At 41.1% G+C, this 14,169-nt stretch overlaps 1 protein-coding gene across 7 annotated transcripts in view; it reads right to left on the reverse strand.

Annotated features, from left to right (window-relative positions):
- ACACA (acetyl-CoA carboxylase alpha) overlaps positions 1-14,169 on the reverse strand; it is a 276,125-nt gene that overhangs the window by 133,183 nt on the left and 128,773 nt on the right. For all 7 annotated transcript variants that reach the window (XM_043902905.1, XM_043902907.1, XM_043902908.1 and 4 more), the window contains 3 exons: positions 13,411-13,511; positions 12,246-12,334; positions 6,969-7,093 (listed from right to left, as the gene is read on the reverse strand). In XM_043902905.1, the coding sequence (XP_043758840.1) occupies positions 6,969-7,093; positions 12,246-12,334; positions 13,411-13,511 (315 nt within the window). The remainder of the gene's footprint in view (positions 1-6,968; positions 7,094-12,245; positions 12,335-13,410; positions 13,512-14,169) is intronic.

Below are 14,169 nucleotides of genomic sequence, written 5' to 3' on the forward strand. Positions count from 1 at the left end.
AAGCCCACTCTGCAAAAAGCCAGGCTAAACTCTCAATACAACAAAAACAAGCACAAGCCAACAATAAAAGTCAGCGCAACAAAATAGAAACACCAGCCACCTACTCAACCTATATCGGACTTGATATGGACTGGTTTCCCTCCAAAGGAAATCCAGGTTTACCTTTCCAGATTACATTAAAATAATCAAATAAAAATGGAGTTACCAGCTTGTATAACTACAGATCACATTCTAACTAAAGCACACACACACAAAACTACTTAAAACCTTTTCATTTCTTCTTTCTACCATGAGAGAGGGGGGTAAGAACGGGGGTAGAGAAGCTTGCTTTCTGTAAGAAAAGTGAACTATGGAGGTTAGAAAAAAATAATAGGGAAGTAATTATTCATTCACGATCACCAACTGACAATCTTCCTGGGCTCCCAGTGATAAAGTGCAGAAACCAGACCTTTCTGGAATATGAAATATCAAACACAGTATGAATAAACCACTACTTCCATTAATTTATCATGCCTTGACTACTATATCCTTCTACTTTTCTGTATGTTCATTCTATTCATTTTTGAGAGTTTGATATTGAAACTCCAACTGAAAAGCTTAATTTATCTACTTAAAAAAAATAATTGTAACATATAGCAGAACTATATGTGACTTTGTTCTGTATATTCCAAGTCTCTTGTAAATGTGTTATCATACTTTCATAATTTAAAAAATAAAAGAGAAAAAATTAAAAATAAAAAAATTATTGTGACTTGAAAATTTTGCACTCGTGTATTATTTTCTCCATCGTCATCACTAGAACTTAGGAAAAGACTGGCAATAGAAGATTGTCTTGGAGAGCAATCTTCTCAATCCTCTCCTGTCCTTAGCCTCCACACAGAGTTCAGGTCCTGAAAGAAACCATGAGGGATGGAAGGTGACTCAGTTACCAGAACCACCCATCCTAAGACATAAACCTCCAAGAGGAAGTTTACGGGCCCCTGGCCTAGAGACAGGTGTCCTGTGGGCCACTGGACAGCCCAGCATCCCCATCTGACTCTGCTGAACATTCTGTGACAGTTAACGCTAAAGGGTGATGGCGTCAGCATGTGTTTCCTCAATGTAGAGAGGCAGGTTCATTTAACGAGCCTACCTCCTGGTTTGGGGCTTACCTGCATAAATCTGCAAGCCAAGATGAAAATTATTTAGTAATGGTTAAGGGTGGTAGCACACACTTATTTCTTGTTTTCAAGCTTAACCTGGGTGGCAGCTAATCGCAAGGAATAGCTCAGATTTGCAGAACTATAACAAGCATGCTTAAATGTCAAAACTTTTGCCAAAATTATGCAGCTGACTTCCAGGAGAGCTCCACACAGCCAACCTGATCCTCACATCCTAAGATCTGAAGGCAATTCAAAACGAGAAGAATGTGATGTAATGGGTAATGTTCTCGACGCATTAACTACTGTCCAGATGGGTGAGGCAATAATCCCCAAACCAAAAATGGACTGGCAACTTCTTCTGGTCACAGCTAGATGTTTTTAAAATTCTTTAATTGGAGGAACACTGCTTTACAATGTTGCTTTGGTTTCTGCCATACAACAACACAATTCAGTCATAATTATATGTATATCCCCTCCCTCTTAAGTCTCCCTCCCCTCCTCCATGCTAACCCCTCTAGGTCATCACAGAGCACCAGGCTGGGGTCCCTGTGCCATTCAGCAACTTCTCACCAGCTCAAAAATGCTGTGGGGCAGGTTTAACAAGAAATGCTAATATCACCCTTATTCAGTAAACCTGGGTTTACTGAGAAAGACTTTCTCCTTTATTATATATCAGACAAAATTATTTGCTGTTATGTTGAGAAGGATGGAAGGGTGTTTAAATGCTCTGGGCTTCCCTGGTGGTTCAGTTGGTAGAGAATCCGCCTGCAATGCAGGAGATCTGGCTTTGATCCCTTGGTTGGGACGATGCCCTGGAAGAGGGCATGGCAACCCACTCCAGTATTCTTACCTGGAGAATCCCTGTGGACAGAGGAGCCTGGCGGGCTACAGTCTTTGGGGTCGCCAAGAGTCAGATATGACTTAGCGATTAAGCACAGCACAGTCTAAACCAAATCAGAGGCTCATAGGCATGCCACTACTCCTAGCAAAGCATGGGCCGTAACACATTCATGTGGACCACACCAGAAATAAGACAGAAGTAGTGAGGGAAGACTACTCAGAATCAAGGTGGGTACAAGACACATAGTCATACATCTAGAGCTGTGAAGAGGTTGATCCTTTTCATCAGCACAAAATTTGCTTAAAAAGTCCCTCAAACATCTCTGAGCAAACATAAACAATGTCCTAAGCGTTTTCCTATAAAATTAAGAAATAAGAGCTTTCAAAAAATAAACTTCCTTTGTTTTCGATGTGGCACAATGTTCCTCCACATGGAGAAAACTGGACAAGACTCTTTACATTTTACTTGATATTTTGCTCTCCAGATACAGCGAAAGATTGGACGAAATTTGCTAGTGAGACAATGAGGCAAGTGATGCCACCACCTGGAAGGCAGGGTGGCTTCCTCGGAGCGGCACACATTCTGCAACACTGATTCTCAGAGGCTTGACCTTCTTGATTCCCACCCTCTAGGTTCAGAAGGCCCAGACATCATCATCTAGTTCAGCAAAGCACACCATCGACAGCCCTACTTCTAGAAAGCAAAGATGGGAAGGCTGGGCGTATAACCATCGATCAGGAAGCCAAGGTAAGCAAAGAAAGGGGATCCAGCAGAGAATGCAAGCTGGGGGAATGGAACGCTGCCATAGCCAGGTGATAGCCATCAGAGAGAGTAATCCGAACAGCTGAAATGGCTTTTACCAGCCACTCCCCTCCACTAATGTAGATGTGGGGTGGGGGACCGGACACCCCCCCCAAAAGAAGGCAGATTGGAAAGCAGCCCTGTTCCAGCCTTCGTCCCTGCTCCCCAAGTCACTGCTAGCCGATCCTCAGCTCAGTGACAGCAATTAACTTCTTGTTTTCCAAATCTCTGGGACGAGGTCAAAATAACTGATATTTCAAAAGCAATTTAATGATATAAAAGCCTACAGATGTTTACCAAGTTTTCTTTTGTTGTATTTTTTTAAAGACAAATGTGAAATGCCAAAAGAAAGAAAAGGAAGAATCCATCTTTCTGGTTCACATCTTCAACCTTCCTCCTCCTTCCCCCTCCCCTTCCCTCTCCCTCCTCCCTGCGCCCCCCTCCCCCTCCCCCTCTCCACCCCTCCTCCCCCTCCTCCTCCTCTTCTTCCTATTCATCTACATCAAAACACTAAACAAACGACTCTTTTCTCCAAAGAGCTCGGCCTGTTGGAAAGAAAGTTTGGGTACCATCCACGCAGGTAAGAAGGAATCGGGATGACAAGGTGGGGGAAGGAAAGAACTAGCAGCAAGCCAGAGTCCCATTGGCTCCTGCCTGCCCTGACTGGCAAAAGCAGAAAGCACAGCCTCAACCAGCTCTCTGACAGCGCCCAACGCCTCTGCAGCACCCCCCGTGTAATTACACACTTGAGTGACTGGACTCTGAAGAAAATTGAAGGCCTGAGCTCCGAACAGCTGCCATTTTCTCTCTCCATCACACCAGCGTGATTACTTGAGAAATGAACAGCCCCGGCTCAAAGCTACTCCAGAATTCTCTGAGGAAATATGGCTCCGTGTTCCAATAATGAGATTCTTAAGGCAAGCGTTACTTACAATCACTCCGCAAAAGGAGCGAGCCGAGCCCCTATATCTTACAAATTAGAATTTAAGAAACCCAGCGACAGTCTTGGACAATCATTACTCTTCTGCTGCTCCAAGGTTTCTGGGCTTTGGTCTATTTTTAGTGCAGAAAAACTGTTAAGTCCTTAAAAAGGTAATCATAATAACATGAAAACTCACTACAATTAGCTTCCTAACAGGGCAAATTCTACCCCATTTTTAGGTCCAAACTGACAGATTCTTCCACATCCTCATCATTGCCTTTTCCTGCCAGAAAAGTCTTGGCTTTAACCAAAGGAGAATTAGCAATTCTTTTTATTAAAATTTAAGAAAAAAATCTAATTAGTCAGAGGTTTCTTCCTCCTTCCAATTGAGAGAAAGAAAATCAGCAGGTTGCCAAAGGTAATATCTCCTTTGCTGAAACCCATCACTTGGAGAAGCTGAAATATTACATTGTGCTGATATTTTTTTTTCCTTTCAAATGCATCTGCTGGTTTCCCCACCGTCTAGCCATTCTAGGGTAGCAAAGGTAATGAACTCTCCCTATGATTACATATTTTTTAAAGTGGCTATTTCTAAAAAATGTTATATCCTCCAGAGTTAACCACCTAGGCAGATAACTGAGAGAGTGGCACTATTGTTAACCAGAGATGTGAAGTAGATAGTTTCCTTTCACTCTGAACCATGAAATAAAATATAGCAGAAGATGTATAGTTTTTTTTCCTCCAAGAAGAAAGGATGGAATTAAGGTTCCAAGAATGCCAATCCCACAAAAAGGCAAGAAAGAAAACCACAGGAGCAAAAAGGTAATATAATCTCCCCAAAACACAAATATGTAGCAGCAAGGCAATTAATTGTTCATGGAGTGGGAAATTGTTTGTGGAATGGGACTGGTGGGGGGAGGTTTTGAAGACTAGTCCTATTGTCCTCTGATTCCTAGAATGAGCCAGAAAAACTGGCGAGTGGAGAACTTACAAATCATCTTTAAAAATCCTTAAGCCCACAAAAATTCTACCCACTGGTCAAATGTACATCAGTCCCACTCATGTTTACTAGTCTCACTTCTCATTGCCTCTTTCTACTAATCCTCAAATTACTGAGTTATGGAGACAAAAGCATGTATCTACTACCAATACAACAATCTGAGCTTAGACGTCCATATAAATAAGATAGAAAGGGGGATCAAAGAAGATGAGGAATAAACTTAAGTGTTTTTTGAGTCAGGGAGGAACAGTACTAGACTTCTAACAGTTGTTTTTTGTTATTAAGTTTTGGATATGAGAGCCATTGCTGACATTCATAGAACAAACAAAAGTTATAATGGGACAGTACACTGGCTAGATAGGGCTTCCCTTGGTGGCTCAGTGGTAAAGAATCCTCCTTCCAACTGGAGAAGGAAATGGCAACCCACTCTAGTATTCTTGCCTGGGAAATCCCATGGACAGAAGAGCCTGGTGGGCTACAATCCCTGAGGTCATAAAAGGGTCAGACATGACTTAGCAACTAAACAACAATAATGGCTAGATAAGAATCCATTTTAAAGCTCCTGTCATGAGTGACAACAGGAATGGGGAAACATGAGGCAACTTTAAGTAAAGTCAAGGGCTTTGAGTTCTTGAGTAAGATGATATGAATAAGCCTCTTCAATAAATGGTGCTCGGAAAACTGGACAGCTACATGTAAAAGAATGAAACTAGAACATTTCTTAACACCACACACAAAGATAAATTCAAAATGGATTAAAGACCTAAATGTAAGATCAGAAACTATAAAACTCTTAGAGGAAAACACAGGCAGAACACCCAATGACATAAATCAAAGCAGATTCTCTATGACCCACCTTCTAGAGTAACGGAAATAAAAGCAAAAGTAAACAAGTGGGACCTGATTAAACTTAAAAGCTTTTGCACAGCAAAGCAAACTATAAGCAAGGTGAAAAGACAACCCTCAGAATGGGAGAAAATAATAGCAACTGAAACAATTGACAAAGGATTAATTTCCAAAATATACAAGCAGCTCATAAAACTCAATACGAGAAAAACAAACAGCCCAATCAAAAAGTGGGAAGAAGACCTAAACAGACATTTCCTCAAAGAAGACATACAGATGGCTAACAAACACATGAAAAGATGCTCAACATCACTCATTATTAGCGAAATGCAAATCAAAACCACAATGAGATACCACCTCACACCAGTCAGAATGGCCATCATCAAAAAGTCTACAAACAATAAGTGCTGGAGAAGGGGTGGAGAAAAGGGAATGTTCTTGCACCACTGGTGGGAATGCAAATTGATACAGCCACTATGGAAGACGGTATGGAGATTCCTTACAAAACTAGGAATAAAACCACCATATGACCCAGCAATCCCACTCCTAGGCATATCCCCTGAGGAAACCAAAACTGAAAAAGACACATGTATTCCACTGTTCATTGCAGCACTATTTACAATAGCTAGAACATGGAAGCAACCTAGATGTCCATCGATAGATGAATGAATAAAGTTGTGGTACATATACACGATGTAATATTACTCAGCCATAAAAAGGAATGCGTTTGAATCAGTTCTAATGAGGTGGATGAACCTAGAGCCTATTATACAGAGTGAAGTAAGTCAGAAAGAAAAATATCATATTCTAACGCATATATACAGAATCTAGAAAAATGGTACTGAAGAATTTATTTACAAGGCAGCAGTGGAGAAACAGACATAGAGAATAGACTTATGGACATGGGGAGAGCAGAGGAGAGGGTGAGATGTGTGTAAAGAGTAACATGGAAACTTACAATACCATATGTAAAATAGATAGCCAACAGGAATTTGCTGTGTGTCTCAGGAAACTCAAACAGGGACTCTATCAACCTAGAAGGGTGGGATGGGGAGGGAGACAGGAGGGAGGTTCAAAAGGGAGGGGATATATATATATATACCTATGGCTGATTCATGTTGAGGTTTGACAGAAAACAACAAAATTCTATAAAGTGATTATCCTTCAATTAAAAAATAAATTAATTTAAAAAAATGATATGAATAACTGGCAGAACAATTCTTTCCCAACTGGAGCAGGTTCCTTCAGGTCAAGGACAAAGATGGGCGTGAGAAACTATTAACCCACAACCCAAGCCCCACTCATCCCAGAATCACATAAGACAGGAGCTGTTCCTCTGACCATAGCCATCACAGGGAGAAACACTTTTTTTCACATCATCAACCATCCTTACAGGTTCTAAAAAATGGTACTCACGATAAGCATGGTGACCAGAAGATTCTTCTTGGTGACTTGAGCATGAGAGAAGATGTAGTTCAGTACAGTGTTCATATCACTTTTGTTCTCCTCCCGGAGGGCGAACACACATTTGTCATAGTGACCTACAAGCAGCAAAAAGAAGTGGTCACCACCACGTATGCACGTTCACATTTACATGCTATTTAGAAAATTAATAAGCAGTGAGAAGAAACATCTTGAGAATTTTCTTAGATTTCGATAAAATTGGCAGTGTGGTTTATTAAGAACAACTCTGGGCTAGGAGTCAGTTAATCTGGTATAAAAGCCCTGGGCTCAAAGCTTAGCTCTGTTATCAAATTGTGATGGGCTCCTGGGCAAATCACTTTACCTCTCTAAGTCTTATTTTCATTTAAAAAATTTGACAGGTGGGGAAGGTGTGTCTTAGGGCCTGAGATCCACCGCCCCCCCCCACCAGCCTTACTCTAAACTCTCTTATTTAGCTTCCTGCAATGATTTCCTTGGGCTTCCCAGGTGGCACTAGTGGTAAAGAATCCACAAGAGACAATCCTCAAGAGACATGGGTTTGATCCCTGGGTTGGGAAGATCCTCCGAAGTAGGAAATGGCTACCCACTTCAGTATTCTTGCCTGGAGAATTTCCTGGACACAGGACCCTGGTGGGCTACATCCATGGGGCTGCAAAGAGTTTGACAAGACTGAGCACACGACCTGAACAACATGGTTTCCTTAGAAGAGAGGGTTCGGCTACTTAAAAAGAAATGTCAACACCATTAAACCCCAGCTAGAGATTCTGGTTCCATGCTTGACTCACTGAAACTGTTTCACCCCAACTAGAAGGCATGGTTTTAGTTCAAAACTAAAACACCCAAACTTATCAGTATCCACAAGAAGGATGGCTGCTTCCTCTGGAATCAACATTTTCCACAAAGTAGTTAAGCAATGCCTAGGAATTCCAAATCCAAACTAAGGCACAGATCAGGGAGAACCCTGAATGAAGATAAAAGGTCCGTAGGGAGAGTACAGTTATGCATATTTTCACTGGCCTTTCACAAGGCCACCAGGGGCAGGTTAGTTCTCACTTACAGGGCTATGTTTTGTAACAGAAGCATAAGCCTCAGGTGTACCTTAGTGACTTCTAACATGGGATGTAAGTAATATTCAGTTCTTTAGAAAACAGCTTACCTCAGAATTAAATTTACAAGTAAAGGAGAATGAGCATCTGAATAGTCTCAAGGGTCAGAGTTTTTGTGAAATCATGGAAATACTAAAGGATTATCACTTAGTTGAGACTGCATGTTAAGTTACAAACGGGAACAGTGGCATTCAAACTGCACTGCCATGGATTCCTAGAACGTAAAGCACAATCAACCAAGGCAACTCCGCTTGTATCTGTTGTTGTTGTTTTTTTAAGATTATTTTGATGTGGACCATTTTTAAAGTCTTTATTGAATTTGTTACAATATTGCTTCTATTTAATGTTTTGGGTTTTTTTGGACCTGAGGTATGTGAATCTTAGCTCCCCAAACCGGGATCAAACCCACACGCTCTGCATTGAAAAGCAAAGCCTTAACTGCTGGACCACAAGGGAAGGTCCCTTATCTGTTTTAAATATTAGTGACTGACATAAGACTTTTTTCAAAATCAAACTAAATATATTTGAAAAACAGTGAACTTCAATATTTAGAGAGCTGCCAATTTCATTAAAGATCCAATTGGGACAAAATGGAAGCTGTTGGTTATCCTATATAAATTCATATTTCTCCTAAGACTTAAAGTGACAACAGAAATGTATCTTGGTAATGGAAATTACTAGGGCCAGGGGAAATACGAAGAACATTTACCCAGGGGAGAGGCAGTGGAGACACTAAGCAGAAAGAAAGCAATGATACCAAGTGCCTCTTTTAGAAAAACTTTTAATTGTGAAATATACATTCAGAAGAATAAACACCCAATTAACTACCATCTAACAGAACATTTTTAGTATCTTTGAAGGTTCTATGTGCTCCTCCTCAAAGATAACCACTAAACTGAATTTTATGTTAATCATTCTTTTGCTCTTCTTTACATTTATCACAAATGTGTGTGTGTGTATATATATATATGTATCCATGTATGTATATATTCACTTTACCTGTTTTCAACTTGATAACAATGGAATCATTGTGTTTGGATCCTTCTGTAACTTGTTTATTTCCCTCACCATTATGTTTTGGAGATTCATCTTTGTTCCATTTTCACTGCTATAGACTAATCCATTGTAGGAATACACTAGAATTCAATTGTCTATTCAACTTGTGTATATTTGGGTTGCTTCCAGTCTTTTTTTGCCACCAACAGTCCTGTATATGTCTCCTTAATAAACATGTGTAACAGTTTATCTAGAGCATATCATCTAAGAGTGGAATTGGTTGGTTGAAGAATATAAATAAGTTCAACTCCATTATGTACTGATGAGCTGTTTTCCAAAGTGGTTGTAACAATTTGCACTTTTACTTGCAGAAGTGGTGGAAGATGATGTGAATTTTAAATTTTTGCCAATCTTACTGTGGTTTTGGTTCATAGCTATCTAATTAGTAAAAGATCTAACATCTTTTCATTAATCATTTGGGTGTGATCATTTTTGCTTTCTCTTCTGCAAATTATCTTTTTTTTATCTTTTGCATATTTTTCTATTAGGTCGTCTTTTACTTATTGACTCGAGGCAGTGCTCTATAGATTCTAATCCTTTCTCAGTTGTTATGATTTGTAAATATCTTCCTCCACTTTATGGCTTGTATTTTCAAAGTCTTTTTATGGGATCATTTCATGAACAGAAGTTCTTCAGTTCAGTTCAGTCTCTTAAGTGAGGTCAAGCTATTTATCCTTCTCCTTTATAGTTTGTTCCTTCTGGTTGTATGTGACAAAATCTTCTTGGTCCTGAGGTCATAACGATATTCTCCTAAAAACTGAGTAGCTTTGCCCCTTTAGCATGTGTTTAAGTTTTAAATTAATCTGGAATCGATTTGGGGGCATCTTGTCTAGGCTAGGAATCTTTTTTTGGAGGCTGGGGGTGGTGGCAAATGAATTATCCATTACCCAGTAGCAAACTATCCTTTCCCATGACTTACAACACCTGCCCTGTTGTAAAGTAATTTTTCATATATCTGCCTCTGGGTTAAGAGAGCCAATGTTCCATTGTTCTATTAATCTGTCCTAACACCAATATCACAATCTCTTCATTAATATGGTTTTATCTCAAATCTTGATATTTAACTGGACAAATATCTCCACAGTGTATTTCTTTAGAAGAATCTTGGTTACCTTTCTTTCATGTGAATTATAGAACTAGCCTGACAAATTCCATAGAAATACACTAGTAAGATTTTTATTGGAAAGTCAATGAATCTACAGATGAACTCAGGGAGAATTAACACTTTGCAAATATATATATTCCAATCCAAGGCCATGATCTTCTTCTTTATTATTTCTACTGATTACAACTTTCCCCAAAAAAGGTTGCACATTTTTTTGTTAGACTTATTCCTCAGAATTTCATATTTTGGGTTGCTATTTCAAATGGAATATTTTTCTAAACAGCTATTATACCATAAAATTTTAATTTTGTATACTGACTTTTTAAATTTATTTAATTAATTAATTTATTTTGGCTGTGCTGGGTCTTTGCTGTGGCTCAAGCTTTTTTCTCTAGCTGCAGAGAGCAGGTGCTACTCTCTAGCTGTGGTGTGTAGGCTTTTCACTGTGGTGGCTTCTCTTGTGGAGAGCACGGGCTCTAGGGTGGGTGGGCTTCAGGAGTTGCCGTGGGTGGGCTAAGTGGTCATGGCGCATGGGCTTCGTTACTCTGTGGCACATGAGATCTTTCCAGACCAGGGATCGAACCTTGTCTCCCACGTTGGCAGGCAGATTCTTTACCACCGACCTACCAGGGAAGCCCCATATACTGACTTTTGTATCCAGCAACTTTGCTAGATTTTAAATAATCCTAATAATAAACATGTGGATACTTTGAGGCTTTCCGAGTAGACCTCATGTCATATATAATAGTGGCTGATTTATTTCTGTACTCCTATCCATACACCTTTACTCCACTCCTCATAATTTTTTGTTCTTTTTCTTGCCTTACAAAAGCAGCTGGGATATCCAGTAAGATGCTGAAGAGCAGTAATGATGGCAGGCATTCTTGTCTTAATCTTAAAGAGATTGCTTTCAACATTTTACCACTATGTATGATGTATCCTATAGATTTTTTGGTAGGAGAACTTTACATGATAAAGAGTACCATTTCATTCTCAGTTGGCCAAGGACTTATCATGAATGGATAGTCAATTTTGTCAAATGCTTTTATCATCCATATCTTAAGATGATGGCCATGTTTTTTCCTCTTTTTATGCATTACATGATAAATGATTCACATATTAATCAAGCTTACACTAGTGGGATAAAGACAACTGGGTTGTGACGGATTATTTTACACACTGCCAGATCCAGTTTGCAATATTTACTTGAGTATTTCTGCTTGTCATGAGTGGCAGAGTCATCCTTTAAGGATGGAAAAGTGAGCAAAACAGAGCCAAGAGCAGCAAGAGGCAATCTTTCAAATCATATGGTGTTTCACTGCCATCTTGTGGCAGAAAGCAGTGTCCACAGTATGTAGCTTTAAAATCTTAGCCATGGTGTTTGAGACTTAGTAAGTCATTTAGTGACGCTATAGAGAATGATGGATAAATTCCACCTAAACGATACACTGAAAAGCACTGGAAAATCTGAGCCTTTTTCAGATGCCTGTGGTTCATTCCATGGATGAGCTGCTGAGAGGCAAGCTCTTCAGATAGGCTTTCTCAATTTCAGCCTGGTCTGACTCAAGTAACCCTCACTATACAAGGTCAAGAAGAGGCCAATGGGGAATGCTAATCTCTACTAGAGAAATTCTCTCAGCCCTCTCGCAGAAGCACACCGATTTACAGTCTCATCAAGTTGTGTTTTGTTGTTCTTTCTTTGGTGCTAGTGGGACAGAGCAGTTTAGTTTTTAACGGACTGGTGAAAGGAGGAACAGGGCTGTCCATGTCAAGTGCTGGTGACAGGATGGACTGGCTCAGCTGTCGCTCAGCCCTGGAAGGAGACGTTCTCAGGTACAGAGCCTCAGGAAGGAGACGGTCTCGGGTACAGAGCCTCGGGAAGGAGGCGGTCTCGGGTACAGAGCCTCGGGAAGGAGGCGGTCTCGGGTACAGAGCCTCGGGAAGGAGGCGGTCTCGGGTACAGAGCCTCGGGAAGGAGCTTACCGTTCTGGAACTGTGTCTCTACTCGCAGGTACTGCCGCAGCAGGTCCATCACCACAGCCTTCATGTGTCCTCGGATGCCACTGCGGTACCTAGGCAAACAGAGGAAGGTATAAATAAATAAGATAAATTCAAGTCTAGAAGAAAATCCTGACAGGCTAACACCGTTAAATAACCAACCATGAAATAATAAACCCAAGGCTCAGGACTTACTAGGCTTCCTACAGAACGGCTTTCCCTGTGTATATAGGACAGGACAGGAGCCAGTCTAGAATCAATTAACCAGGTCAATTTAAACTCAAGCCGGCTTCCCTGGTGGTCCCGTGGCTGAGAATCTGCCTGCCACTGCAGGCGACGCAGGTTCGATCCCTGCTCTGGGAGGAACCCACGTGCCATGGGGCAGCTAAGCTTGTGCGCCACAACTACTGAGCCCACACGCCTGACAGCCCGAGCTCCGCAGGAGAATCCACCGCCGTAAGCAGCTCGTGTCGCCCGCAGCTAGAGAAAAGCCCTTGCTCACGACAGTTAGAGAGTCTGTGCACAGTGACGACAGCACAGCACCACCAAAAATAATAAATAAGTAACATAAATCCAAGTCTAAAAGAAATGTGGCCACAGACAAGACTTTTTTTCTTATAAAGAAACGGAGACAAAAAAGAGAGAGAGAGAAAACAAGACCAAAACCACTTGATAGCCCTACCCAACAACACGCTGGTTCAGTCCCCCATTGCTAAGCAGAAATGATCACCACACCCTTGAAATGGCTAAGGGAAATCTGAAAATTTTATGAATATCTTAAAGTTGAAAAAGTCCTGTGAAGATACCTTTAGCCCAATAGTTGATCCCATGAGCTAATAAGAGTAAATGTCAAAGAGGGACCTATGCCAGAAGAAAAATTTCAAGGGAAATTGTAAGGAAAAAAGAAAACAGTGAGATTCATGCCTTAATAATTGATGGAAAGATGCCGAATAGAAAGAAGTCATCAGAAACGCTAAGTAGAGTTAGCTCAGGACTCTAAGATATTTAGTTGACATAGGTATTTTCTAAGACACGAGGTGCTTTCTAAGTTCTCTAAGGTGAACTGAAGGTAAACCTCTTTGTGATTACTGAGAAGGAAGGAAGGTGTGGGGACGGGCAGGTCTGGGACGCTGGAGTTCCATGTACCTACCTCTGTACCAGCTGGACGATGCTCTGAGTGTTCATGAAGAAGACTTCCCGTTCAGATTTCCGGTTCAGTGTGGCTGCGTGGCTATCTAGGATGTTGGCAATCTAAAGTATAAGAAAGGAGAAAAATGAAGCCCGACTCAACAGAGGGACCCAAAACATTAGCCTGCATAATAGCATCAACACGAGGAATCCTGTTGTTGTTTGTTTCAACTGGAGTATAACTGCTGCAATGTTGTGTTAATTTTTACTGTACAACAAAGTGAACTGGCTACAGGTAAACATATCCCCGCCCTCTTGAGCTTCCCTCCCACCCCTGCCCCCATTCTGCTGTCTAGGTCATCACAGAGCGCCGAGCTGGGCTCCCTGAGATGTGCAGCAGCTTCCCACCAGCTATCTACTTCCCACACGGTAGTGTGTACACGGCAGCGGTGCTCTCCCGACTCATACCACCCCCCCAACTGTGCCCACGTGTCAGCTCCCTCCATCTGTGTCTCCACTGGAATTACCGTCATTGGAACGTGACAATTTCTATCTTTCGCATGTTGAGCACAGCTGAATGCTACTAGGCATAGTTTAGGGGTTCATTCATGATAAATAAGAAAGCAACTTCTATTTCTTTCCCCCTTTGCCAGATGAACTAACAAGTGCATCACAAAAACTAGCGTCCTTACCAGAGGTCCTGACAGACAAGACACGCTTAATGCCCCACTTGTCTGGCTTTACCCCTACATGTAAGTCTGGACCAGAGGCAAAGAGTAAT

This window comes from Cervus elaphus, chromosome 5 (assembly GCF_910594005.1).
Source record: "Cervus elaphus chromosome 5, mCerEla1.1, whole genome shotgun sequence".
Lineage (NCBI taxonomy): Eukaryota > Metazoa > Chordata > Mammalia > Artiodactyla > Cervidae > Cervus > Cervus elaphus.